This window comes from Melanostigma gelatinosum, assembly GCF_949748355.1.
Source record: "Melanostigma gelatinosum genome assembly, chromosome: 10".
NCBI lineage: Eukaryota > Metazoa > Chordata > Actinopteri > Perciformes > Zoarcidae > Melanostigma > Melanostigma gelatinosum.
The window spans coordinates 13,808,878-13,830,535 of NC_136643.1; the positions used below are offsets into that span (position 1 = coordinate 13,808,878).

The following is a 21,658-nucleotide window of genomic DNA, read 5'->3' on the forward strand; positions in this document are numbered from 1 at the left end:
TGAATCATGAATGAGAGTGCTAATAAGAATCGTAAAGAGTATCAGATCCTTTCCAAACCCAGATACAGTATGATAAATATAACCACACTTACTTACCGGTAGTGAGTACCTGCATCTGCTGTTCTGTTTCGATGTAAGTTCCTTAAGTCTAAACCGCAGCTTTCTATTAATGTTACTGTGGCAAACAGAAAGGAGTAAAAGCTAATGTCTGCGTATGACATTGGAGAAGTGAACCATGTGTGTGAAGATTAAACTGGCCAGCTCTCCCACCCACAGACACTCAAGAAATGGTTTCCATACAGGAAGTGAATGTTGTGATGAGGGTCTGTGGCCATATGAGTATTGTGCTTTTTTTTTGTGTGTCTGTGAGGTTGCAGAGCGTGCTGTGAGCTTTTCATCAAGGTGTTTGTTGAAGACAGTATATTGCAGAAATGTAGCTCACCATGTAATGTACTGCTCCTGAGTTGGAGAGGCCTTGGATCAAATTGCATGTTTTCTTTTTCTTTGTCATGTTTGAATATGCACAAAATATCAACACTGACAACTAATTCCAAGTATAATCCTGAAATTGAATGTAAACTCGACTTTACATCTTCATTTTGGCAGAAACTGTTGGACTCTACAGGGAGATTTTCAATCGAGGGGCATCTGCCCTGAGCAGCAGCAAGATAAATCCCCCCATGGAGTCCAGACACTGGTGGTGGTGGCGGATGAGGCTGATTTATTTTTTGGTTTATTTGAACGGGACAGTGCACATTAATAAAAACATTTCTGCAAATGTGCCAGAGTCAGCCAAAAGGCTATATTTCATCTGTAGTCCCAAAAATATGTCCCAAAAAAATGATAGAATGATGAGTTGATGAATCTGATGAAGCTGCAAAATGGAGAGGTGGAGGGGCGCGTAACAGCAACATGAAAATACTAAACATAGAGAGACATACTTAAAAGGAGACTGCAGCGAGATGATAGGCTGACGATGTAACTGTGTCACTGTGCTATTGGATAGAAGAGACCCAAACAATGACGGCAAGGAAAATATGAGTGAGCATGCGAGAGAGGAGTGAATGACAGATATGAGAAATAAACAGGCCTGGGAATGTAAAAGTGGAGTCTGCCTGACTGAACTTAAGCTTCATATGTTTGAGAAACTTGCTACAGTTCTAAGCATGCAAAGTACAGTCTTCCTAACTGAACTTTTTTCTTAAGCTTCGGTGTGGCCAACTAGTCAGACCAAGTCCTAACAGCTGCACTGCTCTCATGAGCCACATCACAATTATGCACAAGCAGACACACACAATTCCACAAGTAGATTGCAGCAACTCATCTCAGTGGGCCTGTCGGCATTCCTTGTTTCCCCACAACCCCTTAAACGTCTGGCTTGTGGAAACTCGAAGCCTGTCTGAGTCACTGATGTCAGGCGATATTCTTGCTGTGCATTCCAATACCCATACGAATACACTGTACAGCAGAGGTCTTCAACAGGGGGTCCGCTACCCCTAGGGGGTCCGCGGAGGTACTGCAGGGGGTCCGCAAAAGCCCCCCCCCCCTGAATAAAAATAAATTTAAAAAGCAACAGAGCCTATTTATAGCCGCATAGAAATCTGACCAATGAGAGTTTGCTCGCGCGTGGCGTTTGTTTCAAGATTTAGTCCGCTGTTAAATGTTGCAGTGTGAACACAAACCGAACAAAGGAGCAACTGCAACATTGTATCATATTAATCCCTGAATCGGAACAAAGCAAACGAACTGAAGGTGTGAAAACGCCCTGAAACACTGCAACAAAGTTTCAATAACTTTCAGTGACACAAGGCGTCACTTTTAAAGAGCAATACGGATGCGAGCACACACGCACAGGCTCAGAGGCAGATTATCACATTTAATTTACAATTAATGAGCGACTAATGAAGCCAGGATGTCTTCGGACAAAGCATCGATGCGGCGCGACACAGTGTTGTTGGACACCGGGATCATGCACAACTTGTTCGCTTCTTTCTCCCCAATCATACATTCCACCATCTCTCTGGCAGCTGGCAAGCTCACGTCTTCGGCGATTGTGTGCGGTAGCCCCTTTCTCGCTATTCTGTAACCAGATATGAAGCCCGTAGTGCGTCATTTATAGACCAACACATGAATGAGACTCCAGTTGTTTTTGGCTGTTTTGTAACTCCTCCAATTTCGATATAAAGAATGTAAGGGGCTTTTGACTTGCACTGGCATGCTTGGTGTTCAGGTGGCGACGTAAATAAGAGCTTCAGACTGTTCGCCAGAACCTCACTGCACACCACGCACTGTGGCTTTGGGGAATCTGCGTTGCCAATCCAAGTGAAGCCCAGACACACATACTTTTCATCATATTTCCTCTTTTTTTCCCAGTCTGATGCTCACTCTCGTTTCCTCTTTTTTCACCTTGACTCCGCGATGGGCCGATGTGCTCCCGATTTGTCTGTGCTGTCCCTTCCTCCTTTTCGGTCTCCTCCATCATCTTCCTCTGACTCCCGTTCGATTTCTTCTCCCGGTCTCCCCAACGCACCTCTCCGTTCCCCTCGCCTCCGATTCCTCTCTCTCTCTCTCTCTCTCTCTCACCCTCCCTCTCCTCTTTTACGACTGATAGCTTCAGATGTCCCACCTGACAGTTTCCCCGATTTCAGCCAGTTTAGCATATTTAAATGAATGTTGCTGAATGAATGAAGTTCGCTGTTAGCTGACGTTAGCTGCACAAGCTAGGCTGGCTAGTGTGTACGACTGGCGGCAGGCGGCAAGACTGCCGGAAAGAGCTCAAGTGCATTTATTAAATTGTACGTTTTTAATTTTAAATCTTACAAAGGGGATTTTTATGATTCATGTTTTTATTTTGTGAAAAATCCCACTTTTTAAATTAAAATTACATTTTTTTTTATATTTAATATTAATACACCATCAGACCCCATTACACTTTTCCTCTCGCGCACCCCCTAGAGGCAGCTCGCGCACCCCCAGGGGTGCGCGCACCACACTTTGGGAATCCCTGATGTAAAGCAATCAAAGTAACAGCGTGAAAAATATAAAATATAAAAATGCACAACATATACAATGAAATAGATTAATATTAAATGAACTAGCTAAACAGTAGTGCAAATATTTAACAAAACAAATAAAAGTAACAGTGGTTATAGTTGTGCGATTGATTTGGTCAGAGATGATTTACTGTACAGTCTTATTGCAGAGGGCAGGAATGATCTCCTGTATCTGTCCTTGTGCAGCAGAGCTGGATCAGTCTGTTGGAGAAATTGCTCCTCTGTCCCTGCAGTAGGTAGTGGAGAGGGTGGGCCGGGTTATCCAATATGGATGATAGTTCCTTCAGTATCCTCCTCTCCACCACCTTTTCCAGATTGTCCAGTTTGCAGCCAATGATGGAGCCGGCCTTCTTAACCAGTTTGTTAAGTCTCTTAGTGTCTCCGGCTCCAATGCTGCTCCCCCAGCAGACCTTCCAGTTCAGTCTGTTGTTGATGGAGACACCCAGGAACTTGTACTCCTCCACCATGTCCACATCCTCTCCCAGAACTCTCAGCGGTTGTGGAGCCGTCGTCTTCCTCCTGAACTCGACCACCATCTCTCTGGTCTTGGCCACGTTCAGAAGCAGGTGATTTCCACCCGCCCACTCCACAAAGGGAGTGTAAGGGATGGACATACAAAAACATAATATTATCAAGTATCGGGTCTAAATGAAACAATACAGAGGTTTGCATTATCCTTGATTATGAACATGAACAATTTCTGGCATGTTTGTCTTCACATGATCTAAATTGAACTTGCTCTTTGATGCACTTGTAGCGCTCCTAATAGCATTTACAAGATAACAACCTACAGAATAACAACCAACCAGAGACGAGGAGTCTCTAACGCAGCTGTCGAATCGATTGTTATGTTACAGCATTGCCTATTTCTCTCCTCAAATGTTTTCAGACACATTTTACTGTACGGTTTAGCTGTACAGTTAGATAGTTTGCTCCTGCCAGTGGGCGGTTCTTAGTTTGGCTTGACCGTTGGCTGCAGGGTCACAAACTTTTTCCACATGACCACATTTTAAATAATAACAAACTCATCCAGCCACGCACATAAATACAAGCTCAGTTCCTATTTTGTCCGTGAGATCTGCACTTTTTAACCTTGTTCAAACCAACATTTGATAGAAGAGAGAAAGAATGGGTCCAGGAATAAAAATGCCTTGTACAATACTGCCCCATGGTGGTGATTTATTCATAATCCTCTCAACCTGCCATCAGTCCTCCAGAATCAATCCTAACTCTATTTGAATAAACCCTATTTTCTATATTTTCTGAGTAAAGTAAAACCCTATGCACTGAATGATTTGGAGATTGCATGAGTGTAATACTTCCACAGTGGAGTTTGCATGGTCTCCCTGTATTAACATTAGTTTCCTCCCACAGTCCAAAAACATGCAGATTAGGTCAAATGTAAATCTATAGGTGTGAATATGATGGCAAAAGATGTTAATAGCAACATTTAAACTCGGTACAGTTACTCAAGTACTGCACTTAAGTACAATTAGAAAGGTACTTCACTTGAGTATTTCTATTTTCTATCTTATTCTAATAGTTGCTGTATTTTCCACTCCACTACATTTATCTGAAGGCTTTAGTTACTTATTACTTCGCACATGAAGTTTATTCAAAATGTAATCAGCAAATAAATTATGATGCATTTTTATAGGTTAAGATTCAACTTTTTATTGATTCTTGGGGTGAAATCCACAATTTATTAAAAAGTATAAAAAGTAATTAGCCCCACGTTTACCTGAAACATTAGTGATGCTTACAGATCAATGCATCACTTATTTTCCTGTAATATAATTTACATTATTTTGAAATGGGCTGTTTTGCTCAGTGAGTACTTTTACTTTTGGTACTTCAAGTACATCATGATGCTAATTCCTTGTACTTTTACTTGAGTAATTGCTTTTTGCTTTTCCTTGTAACAGAGTATTTCTAAGATGTGTTATTGTAAGTACCGTAACTAAAAGATCTAGGTACGTCTATAAAGTAGCATACAAAAGAAGTATAGTATAGTTTACTAGTTACTCTGCATGAAAAGGGACAAACGCTACAGACTTTTGGCCACCTGAAAAATATGGATTGTGTGTGTGTGTGTGTCAGAAAAGTTTGTGTTGAATCAAATGCCACAGAGTTGTATGGAAATGCAAATGTCGAAAATATATTCCTACCACTCTTAGCTAAGTTTAGCCACTGTTCAAACCCCCTTTTAATGTTGTATTAGTTTGACGTTTCTGTCAGTTATCTAAACACACGGCATTGTGGACCTTAATGATTTCACTTTTGAACTTTAACCTTGTAATAATAATAATAATACAGTTGAGAGCTACAGTTTTACTATCTGTGTGTGCGTGTGCTTAGCAGAGAAACACTGAGACAACACTTCTTGACCACGTGTGACTTTTTATTGCATTGGTTCACATTCCAAAAGAAGATACTGCCACACATCTATCAGCAAAGAAGACTACAAGTTAGTAAAAATGTTGTTTTTTTTGTTCTTTCCAAAGATTAATCATGTCTTCTTACAAACATACAGGCAATGCAACAGACTTAAAATAGAAAAACATTACCAGTCATATCAATGCACACAAGGACCAGCATCATACTTAAACTATAACACTGTTAAATGCTTAAATGTGTTCAACAATTTAGTGATTTAGGGAAGGCTCTTTTTTATTCAGATTCCACAACATTGGATTATCGGAGGCGATGGGATGGCTGGGGGTCACAAAGGGGTCACAGCTGCCTTCTCTCTGAGTTTCCCTCGAGCCATTTGATCATGCCACCAAAACCAACACTGTGAGGCGAGTGTATGTGTGTCTGTGCACAAAAAGGCACAAGTATGAGCGTAAGTGACAGTGTTCATGTCTGCAAACATGCAACTTTATGCCGTAATATCTCCTTAACATCATTCAATTATCAGGTTTATACTTTTAAAAAACGTGTTATTCAACCATCTGCGCTGCATAATAGAGACAGTTTGTATGTCTGGTGTGGGTGTTTGGGGATTAATGAGCGTGCTGAGGGGACGCATACAAAATAAAACTCGAGAAAATAATAATGTCAAATAAAACATCAAATTCACATAGGTCCCAGAGCAATATAAGCACTTGCTGCAATCTTACAACAGTTGAGAATTTACAAATACAGATAAGGCACAGGAAATCATACAGTGGCAGCTGTTTCAATAAACAAAGCCAGAGAATGCGAGAGGAAGATTCGTGAGAAACCTAAGGCATAGACTTAATGTGCTTTGTATTGAAATTCTTGCTAAGTAGTCGCAAAGAAATTCATCTTTACTCAAATAAATGCATGATTCCACAGCGTGGGAATTTTGTCTTTATGGAGTTTGTGGGATTAACTCAATTCTGTAATCACAATTATGTAACTTGTGTGATTCCTCTTGACAGTGAAATAACTGAAAACAGCTGCTCTGCACATTATGTACATTATCAGACATGGGATGGGGCGTTATGTACAGCGGGAGTCACCCCTAGTTGTTTGTTTCTCTTTAAATTTGAAAGCATTCCATGAGTATTGTTATTTTCTTGCGGGGTAAGGACCTGCTATGGTCACATGAAATCAAGTAGAAAGATTTTTTTTCACAGCCAGGTCAAGGATGCTTGTTTTCATTGATGGGCACGGTTTCTTTTATTGTCTGGCCTCCAACAATACTTTGTGCTGATGGTGCATGATCTTTATCGCCCGGACGCCTGTTTGTACAGCACGAAAAGAGAGGATTTGGCCTGAGGTCACTACTATAGTTCGTTCTCTGATAGGGCAAAATGAGCTCTCTGCCAAAGAACACAGTTCTACTTAAAGGCTACAAAACAGGCATCTAAAATGAAGAGATATACAATCACATTGAAAAAGACATTCAACATGTGGTCTTTTTTTTGTTTGTTTTTCCTCACTAACTCAGTTCTGGCTGTGCTGCCTGGAATATAAACATGAAAAGGAGAGATATGCTCTGAAATTTATGCACATCTCTCTTCACTTGAAAGAATCCTGTGTATATGGATGCATAGATGAGGTGTTATGAGGGTTGAAGGCCTTGCACAGAGTCTAAACCTCTGAATGTGCAAAAAAAAAAAAAAGAAGGAAAAAAAAGTATGCTCTTCTTAACCTGAAAATGGAATTTTCTTCCTCTTCTCAAAGAGCAGTACATCTCTAAATGTACCGGCACTTAATCGTGTGATTTTGTGTATGCGAGAGCAGTCTCACCCGTGCCGTGTGAAGCCACATGCTGCATTTGCAGTGTGTCACTGTCTGAATGGGAATGAAAGTCACTGCCTAACTGCAGCGAAAATACTGATTTGAAGACACACAAGTATAACTCTTTCCCCTATCTACTCAAACCCCATGTACAAATGTCTAATCCTCCATCGTATATGATTAAAACTCTTTCAATAGAAAAAGATGTTTCTAAAAATTGAACATTTGAATTTTCATCAAGTAAAAACATTTCCCCCCCTGCATGTGTCCTTTCCACATTTTTAAATATAAGAACACGCTTAATAAAAAAACCTACTCCTCCCCTCTTTAACCTCTACTTTATATTTCATTTGATCACAAACACGCAGATTTTTGCCTCTTTGTAGAATTGTAGCCTGTGTCCTAAAGGTTTGAATCTATCCCTGTTGATTTTGTTTTTCATCCATTGTTGTTGAACCTGCCTGTTCGAGAGTGTGTGTTGTCTTGAGTTAGGTGTGTGTGTTTGTGTGCGTGCTCTCTCTTGTGTTGAACATTTGCTGTGTGCAGGTGTACACGTGCTCTCTCTCTCTCTCTCACAGGTTCATATGTTGAGATCGTCTGACCTGGCCCTGCTGCTGGCTTTGCTCAGTCGGCTCAGCGGTCTGGTGTCTTCTATCGTATCCGTGGCCTCCATCCTTGCCTCTGCTGGAGTAACCCCCTCCCCGTTCACAGCCTCCTCTACCTCCAGATCCTCATCCACAACCTTCTCTGCTCTCTCTGCTTCCACCTCTGCCGGCTGCACCTCCTCGGCCTCCTCGTGTAACGTTACCCCCGCTGTCTCAGTGGTCTGGGCGTAGGAGGGCAGAGTCTCGTCATACACCTTAGAGATGTCCCCCATAGGCAGCACCTCCTCCACCTTCTCTTCCAGCCCCGGGAAGGGCGGGGCCCCTCTGCCAGCCTCCATGCCCACCTCAGTAAGCGGGTAGAGCTGGGCTATGGGAGCTTTCTCCTCCTCCAGCAGCTTGTAGCCTTTCGCTCTTTGAAGGGAGGGCATAGCCAGGGTGGGCATAGCCAGGGTGGGCAGGTTCTTTCCTTGCAGCGGCAGGGGGGCCGAGCCCTCGCCCGGGGCAGGGGCCGGCTTACGAAAGACAAAGCGAATCTTCTTCAGGCCCAGGTGACTGATCTCCACAAAGTTGAGGAAGAGTGAGACGCAGGCCACAGCCAACATAAAGATGATGAAGACGGTCTTCTCCGTGGGACGAGACACAAAACAGTCCACCGTGTTGGGGCAGGGCCAGCGGCTGCATTTGTACAGCGGCAGGATGCGGAAGCCATACAGGAAGTACTGTCCCACCACGAAGCCCACCTCAAACAGTGTTTTGAAGATGATGTGGCAGATGTAGGTCCTCAGCAGGGTACCCTCCAGCCTGAACTTCTTGCTCCCCTTTGTGCTGGTCTCCTTAGTGGTGCGGACACTTCCCTGGTCGGGTGCCAGGGGGAGACGCTCCTCACTCAGCTCCTGCTGCCGGCTGAGTTCTGCATCCTCGCGCTCCTTGCGTTTCTCCTCCATGTGCACATGATGCACAGCGTGACCCACGTACACCAGAGACGGTGTGGACACAAAGATGATCTGCAGCACCCACAGACGGATGTGGGAGATGGGGAAGGCCTCATCGTAGCACACGTTTTCACACCCCGGCTGCTGTGTGTTGCAGACATAGTCAGACTGCTCATCGCCCCACACAAACTCCGCCGCCGTGCCCAGGATGAGGATACGGAAGATGAAGAGCACCGTGAGCCACACCCGGCCGATCACCGTAGAATGCTCGTTAACTTCCTCTAAAATATTACCCAGAAAGCTCCAGTCACCCATGATCGGTCCGTAGCACTGCAGAATGAAGGGTGGGGTAGGAAGAGACACAGAGGGTGCGAACAGACAGGGAGGGTGGGGTAGGCAGGACAGACAGGGGGAGGAGATTAGAGAGGGCCAAAAAGTAAGAAATGTCAAAAAATAAATCCAAACCATAATCTCATGCCACCACACGCGATTCTATTCGAAAACATAAAGAATTTAAAAACTTCTAAAGAGTAGTTTTGGAGTCCATTTTATTCCCAATGAAATGAGATAAAACATGTTAGATCAATATATTAAATATAAAATGTTTAGCAAGGTATTGTCGGTTAGACGGCTGCTTGTTCTAGATGTTAACAAAATGAACTTTGTCGAACATTAAGAGTGATGTAAACCAAAAAATATCTTGCTCTTGCTCTTGAAAAAAATGTGATAAAAAAATTCCCAATTTAAAAATAATAAAGAGAGATCAATAAGTAACAAATAGTCCCTTCTTCTGTAATGTATGATATAGGTTAAATGTAATCAAATGGGCAACTTGCCACAGCTGCGGCTCCCGCGAAGTTGAGTCCTGTCCCGTTCTCTTGGCACCCGGCAGGGAAAAGTGAACTTTTTTCTGCCCTCTTTCCCACCTAAAGCCCCGTCCTTGTCGCCCCACTGAGCAGATGTGAATGAATCGGCTCTGATGGTTGGTTTTTAGTTTGCTGCAATATTTAAGCTTGGAGCCAGACGGCCTTTATTTGCCGGGCGACGTGTGGTGACGCAGGAGACAATAGGATCAACAGAGCCAGAGCGGGGATGTATGGGAGCAGGCCTCAGGCTCCCACACCAACATGGACACTGTGCGGCCGGGGCACCGAGTCCACAGCAGAGCACGCCAGCTCCATGCATGCAATGTCCTCACACATATATGTACGTAGAAGCAAGGCAAGGCAAGTTTATTTGTATAGCACATCTCAACAACAAGGTAATTCAAAGTGCTTCACATAAAACCATTAAAAGCATCAAAACATAAGGAGATTTAAAAGCAATTAAGAACAGTGTAAGAAATAAAATTCAGTAGTAAAATGCAGAAATGAAGGAAATTGATTAATATATTAATTGAATGTGGTTCAATTAAAGGCAGCAGCAAACAGAAAAGTCTTCTATCTTGATTTAAATGAGCTGAGGGTCTCAGCAGACCTGCAGCTTTCTGGGACTTTGTTCCAGATATGTGGAGCAGAAAAACTGAACGCTGCTTCTCCATGTTTAGTTCTGACTCTGGGAACAGAAAGTAGACCGGTCCCAGACGACCTGAGGGGTCGGGATGGTTCATAAGGTAGCAGCAGATCAGAGATGTATTTTGGCCCTAAACCATTCAGTGCTTTGTAAACCAACAGCAGGATTTTAAAGTAAATTCTTTGTTGGACAGGAAGCCAGTGCAAAGACATCAGATACAGTCGATGAAACAATAACAGCAGCTGATGTGCCTCCAGCTGCACTGCCACACATTAGAGCAGAGAGATGAAGGAGAGTTCATGTCCTCCTGCATTAATGATGGACATTGTTGTTTATGCAGCTATTCAGCAGCATAAACAGCAGCAGCAGGTTAATGTCAACTTTGGGTTTAAATAAGATAGATGCTCTAATGTTGAGCCTTTACAATTATTTTCAGATTTAGTTTTACAGGAGGGGGTCATTTTTTCCCTAATTAATTTAATTGATAAAATTCGGTCATAGAAATTAGAAATTTTAGTTTTCAGAAATTCCTATAAGACAGATTCAGAATGTCATATACGCCACAATATTACCAACGATGTAAAATAAAAACTATTAGAATCATTTTCAATCACATTTCTGTTCATATCGCCAACATTACTCATAGACCACTGACAAAAACATCTGCTGCAATAACATTGCAGAAATCAGAGTAATACTCATGAAAAGGTCTGTCTTCGCTTCCTTTCCAGGTTTTTCAGACAAAGTTAGTTAATTAATTAAAATTAAACAATGCAATTTTCTTTTCTTTTTTTAATCTTTTCACGAGGAAACACTCACATAATTCCTTGTTAATATTTTCGAATCAAAGGAAGAATACCACTTCTTAACTGTGCAGCTAGAAATGAGATACAACATGTGATTCGGGGCCAAACCTTTGTTTAAAATGCTTCTTTTTCTTCTTCTTTTTTCTGAAAATCACATTGACACATTTTATTTGTGAGTGTTTTTTAACTTCTTTGTTGTGATCTTTCACTGGTACAAAACGCATGTACTTCTCATTTCAACAGTGCAGTTGTTGCATCTGGATTGTGTGTTTGTGTATCATCATATCTGTGTCACTTGGACGCACTGGAATGTCAAGAATGCGAACCATTGAGCGAAAGCGCACGCTGAAATGTCTCTATTATGGAGGTTAGTCAAACTTTCCCGGCTCAGAGTAGAAAAACATTCAGCAGCAGTCTTTGATCTCTGAATCCCTCCACAGATGTTTGAACAGAGGAAAAGCTACCAAAGAGCCTAAAGAGGACTCTTTAAATACCTGGAATTCTGAAACTATCTCCAGGTTTGCACAAAGGCAACTAATATCCTCACTACAAGGGAAAATGTTTGGGACAAAATGAACGATGACAAACTTGTCTTCTTGGATTCTGACTCAGTCGATTTGATTCATATCAGCTTCATGATGGCATCTTTGACCTGATTTAAATATATTACTTAAACACACACACGTATGGCAATGCTATTCTTATAGTATGCTGTAACTGTTCTTTGTTTTTTTTATCATATTCATCATAATAAAATCAAGTATTAATTCAAACAAAATATGTATTTATTTATTAAAACAATTATAATATTCATCTTTGTTATTAAGTTGTGTTAACAATTGCTTAAATTAATTATATTTTGTTGATACAAAATCGAGCTCAAGTGCATGCACCCGTTCATCGGCCTCATTGAAAACAAATCACTGCTAAATATCATATTTGTTGTGGTTTGTTTGTTAAAATGGGAACATTTCTGCTCGGCCACATTTCTAAGCAAATTTTGTTGATGGTTTTAAAAATGTTGCTTTATTGTCGTTAAACAAACATTTTCCCATGTCCATATGTTTTTATATTAAACTATCAGCCTATCTGCACATAGGGAACAGGATGTTGTTTCATACATTGGAATACTACAGACCGTGTTGAAATGCAGAACCTCAGAATGATGTCATTTCTTTATGCCAGCATAACACTGCCATTGCTTAATACTTTCATCATAAACCACATGTTTGGCTAAGTTTATTTGAAGAAAGCTTCTGTTGGCCCCTTATCCAAATTGTTCAAAACCCTCTCCCGGGAAACCGCTGATGCACCAAATTTAAAGGAAGGAACAAAACAATTACGAGGCAGTCTGAAACAGTTTGTTTACGGTCACACAACTCATTTCCCTTTTGCACAATCTAATTTCCAGGTTCCACGATTGTTTCATATTCCCAGGACGCGATGAAGTTTGAACAATGCGGTTTTCTTTGAAGTCAGATTTTCCTTCAATGCGGATATTTCTTGGGTGGAACTATCAAAAACGCATATATAATACATAAATTCAACATGTTTGTATTTGACCTTTTATTAGAAATTAAAAAATTAAGCAAAATATATATATTTTTTTTGTCCATCTGCACAAAATAGTGACATTTTTCAAATCATAAATGAAAAGGGTAATGAAAGAAATACAGCATCTTTTAATTATTCAACATATTTTAATCAATTCCTCATATGGACAATGGAGGTGACCTCCTACAGGCCACATGTATCAATGGTCAAAATCAACAATCATCAATCAAAAGAGGTCATCACTCCTTATATGGTCGTATCTCCACTCTGCCCATCTTATTACAGCCAACCCTCACCGTCTCTCAACCAATAGCGTTCCCTGTCCTAGGTGGCATCACTGGGCTGGTGAACTGGAAAGTCCACCTCTTGATGTCTGCTCTCTGATCTGTTGGTTAGCGGCAGATTTGGCCTCCACACTGAGCTTCACTGATCCCGCAGCTTTTCACAAATGGATGATGTAATCTTAGAGCAAGTGTGAGGCACTATGTTGTTAAACGTGCCCAAATAGTTTGTTACAGTTTCCCTCTGAATGACATCCAGATACATCAGTGTGTATGTTAGCTGACTGGATAGCTAGAACTAGTCTCCATATATCCAGGAGCAGTGATATCTTCTCATATAAAAATGTCCTCAACAAAAAGCCCAAATACTCGCTCTCCTCATGGGCCCTGGATGGCACATGGGCTCAGCCCGATGGGTCGGAGGATAGAAGCCATGTTCAGAGCTCTGTGGAGGCATCAGGGTGTATCCACTGAGCTGGGGGAGCAGGGGACTCCCTTTAAAGAGCTGTGTGTTGGTATAGTGGACGCTTGCATGCTAAGCCCTATGGTGGGCCCGTGAATGGCACCGGGATTTCACATAAAGACATGATGTCATGATGCAGGGTGCGGACTCTATTGAGCAGGTGCAGTGAGGCGTGAGGCCAGATTAGACCGCCGAAGCAGGGAACCAACTGGCGGTTAATCAGAATGCTAACACGCTAACAAACATATCGTGTTGCAATCTGCCTACGGCGCTGGTACCACACGCTTCCTGCTCGCGGGGCCTTTGAGAGTCAGGAAGTAACTGATATCTTACTGCTGTAACGACCTTATCGATGCCATGCAATTTAAGACACATATTGCGTTGAACAATACGCATTATGTGATTCTGACACGTGGTTTTGGTTTGGCCTCCCTGTTGTAACCTCTCACACAATGAACATCTCGCATCGCTCCCTGAGGAAAAACACCTTTCAGGATGAGTGTGTTTTCGCACTAATCATGGGCCAAATAATGAGCAGCAACGATGTCCTCGTGCGAACAGATGCATATTCTTGATTTATACTGAAGGTAAGGCAGTTTCTGATCATTTGAGGGTTCTGGATTCAATCCTCTGCAGCGGTGCTTCAGGTTTGGCCACATCATGTCTTTGTTGCTGCACATGGTTGGTCTGTCTCGTTCCATCTGAACTCATCTCGGGACAACAGTGGGAGTTATCAGCAACAAGGACTGCAGCAGGGGGGGGGGGGGGGGACCGGCCGTTCTAAACTGCAAGCAAGCAAACTTTATTCATATGGCACCTTTTGAAAGAGAAGTTCCATATATGGTATATTTGCATCCAGTTGCAGTTGATAGTGTTCAACGTGGGCTCTGCCCTCTGCTCAAAGGATGAGAGTGGATACAAACTTGAATGGAAGGCGGGGGAATCACTCTGACTTCAGTAATCTAATGCTTACCACTAACTTATATTAACTCTCATTCTGACAGGTCTCAAAATAATAGCTTGAAGGGTCTGAACCTCCACTTGATTGGTGAACGGGCGCAAATCTGCTGGTTATAAGTCCTCTATTGACTAAAGGATTCCGCCCACTATCATCTTCAATAGATTATTCAAATCAAGTTTAAAGTGTGTAATGCATGAAGACTGCTGTATTTTATGACCTCAGCATTTTTAGCTGACAGCGATACCACTCGGCCTTTCGCAGTGCACCCTCAAATAAAGCAGTCGTTAAAGAATAACATTGCTCTACATTTTCTTATAGCTTATCAATGCCATGAAAATACCACAACTAACAATCGTCTCAATATGGACGACACCATTATATATTCAGTTGTGCCTCATAATTAGCGGGTGCAATTAAGGAACTGCTATCTGCTCTTAATGAATCTCTGTGAATTGAGACTTGTACTGAATATTTGATGAAAAGAAACAACTTTTACTCTCTCAACATCTTGTGCTGGGCAGGTTGTTATTTGAATAAAACCATCAAACGTATTTGTATTGAACAATAGTGTTTGAAATTGAGATGTCCACGCAGCATTTTGAAGATAAACCTCATGTCTCCACGCTCACGACGTTTCCTGCTTTTTCCTCACTCACTGTTTTAATTGTCTGCGTCAGTTTGACATTCACAGAAAGGAGGCATTCACAGCGGGTTAAAAGAGACGGTATCAGCGATGCCCTTCACAGATACGACGTGACCTGGTGGCAGCGCTGTCCCATGACATTGCACAAAACTAAGACCTCAATGGCACGAGGCTTACGCTTAAAGACAGAGATCCACTTGTTTCTAAACCTTTGTTTATTCAGTGTGCAAACATCCATACATATTTGTGCCTATATGTGTGTGCCATCGTTTCTCTTTGTGTATTAGTGACCTACTGCCGCAGTGACAAAGCCCTCGTTTTTTCTCCTCCGAAGTTTTTTCATTTTTTTTCATGAGTCATCCGTTTCGAGCAACTTCCCTTTGTTTTGAATCGAGCTATTAGACGTCAAGATACCAACAATTTACCAAGCAGCTTACTTTGTTATACGACCACTTTTACACAGGCCGTTCTCTCTCCCTTTCACAAGTGTGAACATTCTTCTCCGGCAATTTCTCATTTCCTCTGAGAACCAGGCAAACGTTTCTTTCCTGCGATGGTGAGAAAGTTTTGAAACTATTCTCAAAGGCATCCAAACTTTACTGAGTAAACATCGGTGACACTGCGGCCACTCGCTTCAGTATTAGCCAACGGAAGCTGGTGAGAAGATTGATAAGACTGAGACAGAAAGCTACGCCAGTCAGTCAGAATGAGTTTAAATACATGCTCAGACACACATACGAGCTAAATGAATGCATACACACACACACACACACACACACACACACACACACTACATGTGTCACATCTGTTCTTGCTACCCAGCTGGACTTGGGTTTGATCATTGTGTTCCAGAGGTCACATTTGTTGAATTTGGTCCAGGCCACTGTCCCTCCTGTGCTGAACTGTTCACACAGTTTGGAGCTTGGAAGTGCAGGCCTGTTAAACTTTACTACGGGAACCGGTGCACAAAAACACTCACATACATACAAGTTTGAGAGCTAATAAAGTCAAATGCGTCATTATGAAGGAAAAGTGGTTTTCTTCATAAATTAAAGTTTGTCCCTCCATAAATATTTTTCACCGGCTATTGTACGAGAGTTTGTAGGAGAGTTAAATACAGATTGATCGCTGGTACGATTACAAAAGAGAGCGGTGTGTTTAAATGGTGAGAAGATTGGACTGTTTGGACTCACTACCTGCATTTGTGCTTAAGGTTTCCCCTTCCATGTCCTGTTACAACACCAGCGCACACCACCTCCTGTGTCTGGGGGGGGGGTCTGTTGTTTAAAAGGGCCACTATTGTCTTGTGCGTTGGTTTCGGGTGCTTGAGTCTCGTGTTCACGTCTCAAATGCTTGGGATGATTCTCCAGGGAAGCTTGATTATGTCTGTGAGGCTGTAAGCAAGACTAGCTGCCCCATCAATTGAGACCACCACATTCTTTTAAAGAGTTTAACCAGTATCTGCATCTCGTTATTATTATTATTATGGGGGAAAAGGTACATTAAAGAACCTGATTTTGTGGTCCTGAATTTAAGATTCCAATTATTTGTTATTAAATAATGTACTTTTATACTTTTATATCCGTTAGTAAAAATAAGAGAGCATAAAAAAGGGATTTGTCTTGTAAAATACTGGGGAGTTTAACTATTTGGGCCTCTTTGGTTGAACTGAACTGAGTGATTCATTTATTTTTTGGGAGGTTTCGCTGTATGTTTTTGCGCTGTTGTTTTGTCTGTCACTCATTGACATGTTCAGTGACTCGTCCAGCACTCAATGTGATGATTTGTCGGGTCCCTCTTGATAATGACGTGATGCATCTCAAACCTGGAAACAATACATTTGTTCAGTTTGACGGCTGATGTCTGACATCAGTCGTAGTTTGCGGACTTCTGAGTTGCGTTATGTGTCAGTTGCGAGGCTTTACATTACACTCAGGAAAGAGCAATGAAAGAGAGTGTGTTTTTCAGACATGATATTTGTTACTACCACAATATTTATGATCGTGCACCTTTCACCTCAAATGTGATGCCCAGCTCACTATGTGAGGACATTTTGGGATTTGGTGGCACTTACAAGCACATTTTCCATCAGTGTCTTAAAATGCGTTTTAGATTATTTCGTAGGGCCTCGTCAGGGATGAGGGACCCTTAACCGCTCACATAACACCTGTTTTAAACACTGTACAGTTCATTTTAGAGCAGATTTTAAAATTGTATTACTTCTTATACAGCATTGCTGGTTACATTACCAAACGTATTACTCTCTATCATGCTAGAGTTGAGGCAAGACCAGAGTGACTCACCCAAAAACTCAGCTTTCACTTAGTGAAACTTAAATTCACTTTTTTCCTCCACTTTCATTTTGAACTTACTCTTATTTTAATAATTCTTTATACATGTTTAGCCAGTCATTTTGTAAAGGAACTTAATTCCCTAAGTAACTTCATAAGTGCTCTATAAATACCGGAGATTAAAGTTATTAGTTTATTCATTAGTTTGTGTATGCCCCAAGACAGCTTTATAGATCAAAATAGGGCCAACAACACCTCTACGAACATGCTGGTCTCACACATCTTAATATTGAAGAAAGACGCTGTATTTTACAATTTTTGTACACTTTCCCAGAACTATTTTGTCTCTTCCGGAGCCCTAGTGGATGTATATGTGCTATGTCACACACGGATAAAGACCTTTAAATAAATTACTCTACATTTTTACAAGACTAGACCCTGCGTCAGGAAACCAAGTAACCTGGCAGCTTCATGTCGTCTGGGTTTAAGAGAGAGAGAGAGAGAGAGAGAGAGAGAGAGAGAGAGAGAGAGAGAGAGAGAGAGAGAGAGAGAGAGAGAGAGAGAGACGGGGTGAGACACAAGGCATGAATTGTTCTCACCAGTGAAGAAGGAAGTGGAAGGGCAGCTTCCTCTCTGTGTAACGCCAGGCACCATGAGGGAGAGGAGAAGCGATGTGCACACAATGGAGAAGGGCTGGGTGGAGGGCAGACGTGAGGCGTTAATGGAGGGAGGATGTAAGTGCTGCCTGGATACAAGAGGCTGGACGAGAGAGAGAGTGAAGTTCGGGATGACTAGTGAAGGATTGAGATGATGGTTGTAGACAGGCAGGAAGTTCAATGACCACCTCTCTTGGATTCCTGTAAATCAACATTGTTTGTTTCTATGTTTTCTTTGTCGTTCCCACTTTCCCACAGCTTGACAAATCAGCATATCAAGTGAATTCCTGGAAGTTTCATGACTCATGCATTTTCCTCAAAGGTAAAACCACTGGACTATATGATATGATGTGATGAATGTGGTGGATTTCCCCCTGTATGATCCAAGAATGCTCCTAATAAACTAAGGGGTGATACATCATTGAAATACACCAACGTGTATATGAGCGTTTAACTTCCCCATGGTGTCTTGACACACATGAGGCTGATGAAATCCCGTGTGCCTCACATCAGCAGTTGTGAGATGACCTCATCAAAGAAAAATGTACTGGTTGTGTGCGTAGCAAGTAAGAAAGTAAGCGATTCAGAACTGTTGTGGGGATAGTTAGTTTTTTAGCACCTCATACCTTGATTTTATTGTCTAGTTACCTGATGGTCAATTATGGTCAGGTTAGATAGACAGACAGATAGATAGATAGATAGATAGATAGATAGATAGATAGATAGATAGATAGATAGATAGATAGATAGATAGATAGATAGATAGATAGATAGATAGATAGATAGATAGATAGATAGATAGATAGATAGATAGATAGATAGATAGATAGATAGATAGATAGATAGATAGATAGATAGATAGATAGATAGATAGATAGATAGATAGATAGATAGATAGATAGATAGATAGATAGATAGATAGATAGATAGATAGATAGATAGATAGATAGATAGATAGATAGATAGATAGATAGATTTTATTTCAGACTCGGGGTCCATACAGACAGATACATAAAAAGACAGACACAAACAATAAAAGTGCATAGGCCTAGCAACGCCTTACAAAGAGACAGCTGTACCAATGTCGCCACAGCTGGGACTGGTAGCGTGTGGTGCTAAACCTTATGTTGGTTAAAACAAGTATGATCCCATTTACAGAGTCATTCAGTCGACAGATGAAGGTTAGATGAGGCTGGAGAGAGTTGCTAAGTGTTAGCAATTAAGCTGTATGAGAAATGCTACCAAACATGGAAATACTTTTCTTCAGTACGTGGGTAATTTCACCTAATTACTAAGAGTAGCTTCAGTCCATTATCACTGACAAAAAATGCCTATTTCTATTTTTTTATTGCATAAAAAGTTAAACTTCAAGAAATGCCACAAGAAATAAAGATACACACGATTAAAAAAAAGAAAGAAAGGAAGGATGGAGAACCCGGAATGCAGCCGTACCTTCTTAGTTATAGAAGGTTGTTTGACTGCATGGAAGTTGATGTGTTCTTTATTTATGATGTAAACGTGGGAGCCATAGAAGCATGCTGTAAACACTCTGACATATCTTCACCTTTGTAAGTTGATATGGTGCACTTGTTAGCAAGTTGTTTATTTGTTTAAACATGCAGCAGACAGTATAGTCTTCAGTTGGATCTCTGCTTTTGTCTCCACCAACTTGTGAAGGTTTAAAATGTTATGTATAATGTTATAATGTATAATGTTTAAAAGATAATTGTGCAGGTCAAGAAACATAGCCGTTACCTTGGCTATCGAGGTAACTTAGCTATGTTCCATGAACAAATGTAAAGTTATTTTATCGAAAAGTGTTTCATCCAGCGACTCTTTTTATCAGCTGGGAACGAACAAACAAGCAGGACAGTTGTTCTCGTGTTATTCACAGCAGAATTCAGATAGGATAGAAAAAATCTCTCACCGTTAGCCACTGTACATATTGTTGGGTGGAATATGGTCCAATGGAGGCCCACAGTGAATGGACTCTCGATAAGTGACCCTTTGCATAAAATAGTTAAGATTTTAAGTTGTATGGTGCTTTAATGTGATGAGCTTCATGACTCATTGATTCGCAGAACACATGGCTCTGGAAAGAAGTCCGGTGTTAACAGACTTGTAAACATGTGAGCAAACAAAACAAAAGGAGGATGAAAGGAATTTTTTATTTGGTATTTAGCTGCCTGAAGGGTGACCAAGGTTCCTGAGAAATGCAGTGTGAGAGGGAACACATGTCGCTCAGGACAGGAAGAGCTGCCTGAAGGCCTGGAGGTAGATTTCAGTGAAGGTTAACACCCTCCTTGTCACTATCGGGGGAACACATGGCCCGACACAGGGTGATTTCATGCCTCCAGGTCCCCAAAGTCAGCCAGCCGCCCAACACAATGTTATCTACGGATAGGAGTGCCGGCACACACACGGTCAACCATCCACTGGCGAACACCCAAAGGAGTTTCTCACACACGTTCAGTGGGTGAGAGAAATGATTTATAATTTAACGTTGCTTCCTCAAATGAAGCAGAGTCACTTTAACAATGACCTGGACCAACAGGAAGTCATAAAACATTGCCATAGTATCGTGTATAAGACATGGCAAGCTCCCATTAAAAATAAAAAAAACAACCATTCATGATTTTATTCAATTTCTCAAATCGTCTGTAAATCCTGGACTTGTATTAATTTGATTTAGAATAACTCCAGTCAAAGGTTCAGTGAGGAGGAAGAGGCTCTTTGAGAGCCATGAATGGCTTTTTCGTTGCCCTTGGCCGCTGGCTGCATGTCGCACGTCTGCTGGACCTGATGAACAATACCGTCCTTTCATTCACTGTTTGTTTTCAGGGATGTATGGCGGGCACATAAACACACATACCCCCCATGTCTGTCTTCAATCATCGTACACACATAAAACATAAGCGCTGGACAAAGTCAATCTGTTCACACACACACACACGGGCACACATGACCCGTCTGTCCTCATGTCTGAGTTAGTTGGTTGTCTTGGGTGAAGGGTCTTGTAGATATCCCTCTTCCTGCATTTGTTTAGGTCGCTCCTTCTCCGCTGCTGCACACTGGGATGCTGTAACTCCACGGTGGTGACGGGTGGGGGGGGGGGGGGGAGTATGGCAGTAAGAGTCCATGTTTCCTCTGGCACTCTCCATATCGTGATGACCTTGCTCTTAGTAGGGCGAAGGAGGAACGTGCAAGCTTTTGTTTGCCTTCAGTTTGTTAAACCGTCGGTTACTGACCCTGCACAAAGAAACACAGTAACCTTATGAAAACGGTTGGAATAAAAACATGAATAGGTTTTATCTACAGCCCGACCGATACTGGATATTTGGGGCCAACAGGTTCTTTTCACAGCAGACATTTTGACTTGTCACAGTAAGAAATGTGCAGGAGGTTCTAACTAAAATCAAGAATGGCTCTGATGTGTCCCAATAAGCTGTGACAGTGAGTCAGCACGCACAATACCAAGACCTCGAAACTGATGCGGCTCAATGGAATTCATTCATCACTGTTGATGGTTGGCAGGGACAGACCTCAGCCTTATACTGAGCCTCTGGAGTAAGCAGAGTAAGCTCAACGCTGTAAAACAAATAGGAATCTGGGCATTAAAACATATATATAACATAATACCGAATACTGAAACTTTAGATTAGCCATGCAACCATGTTTGAGTTTCTGTG

General features: G+C 41.7%; 2 protein-coding genes across 2 annotated transcripts in view; one reads left to right on the plus strand and one right to left on the minus strand.

Moving 5' to 3' along the window:
* Positions 1-18,362, plus strand: part of LOC306783340 (nectin-1-like) — a 41,452-nt gene extending 23,090 nt beyond the window's left edge. Inside the window, exon 9 of the transcript XR_013772291.1 lies at positions 18,228-18,362. The gene's annotated coding sequence lies outside the window, so the exon portion shown is untranslated. The remainder of the gene's footprint in view (positions 1-18,227) is intronic.
* On the minus strand, positions 7,846-9,126 carry LOC306783087 (gap junction alpha-8 protein-like; the record flags this gene model as incomplete). The annotated part of the gene is made up of 1 exon (XM_079276614.1): positions 7,846-9,126. Exon 1 carries the CDS (start codon positions 9,115-9,117, stop codon positions 7,846-7,848), a length of 1,272 nt encoding a protein of 423 aa, XP_079132740.1. The 5' UTR covers positions 9,118-9,126.
* Positions 18,363-21,658: the final 3,296 nt, after the last annotated feature.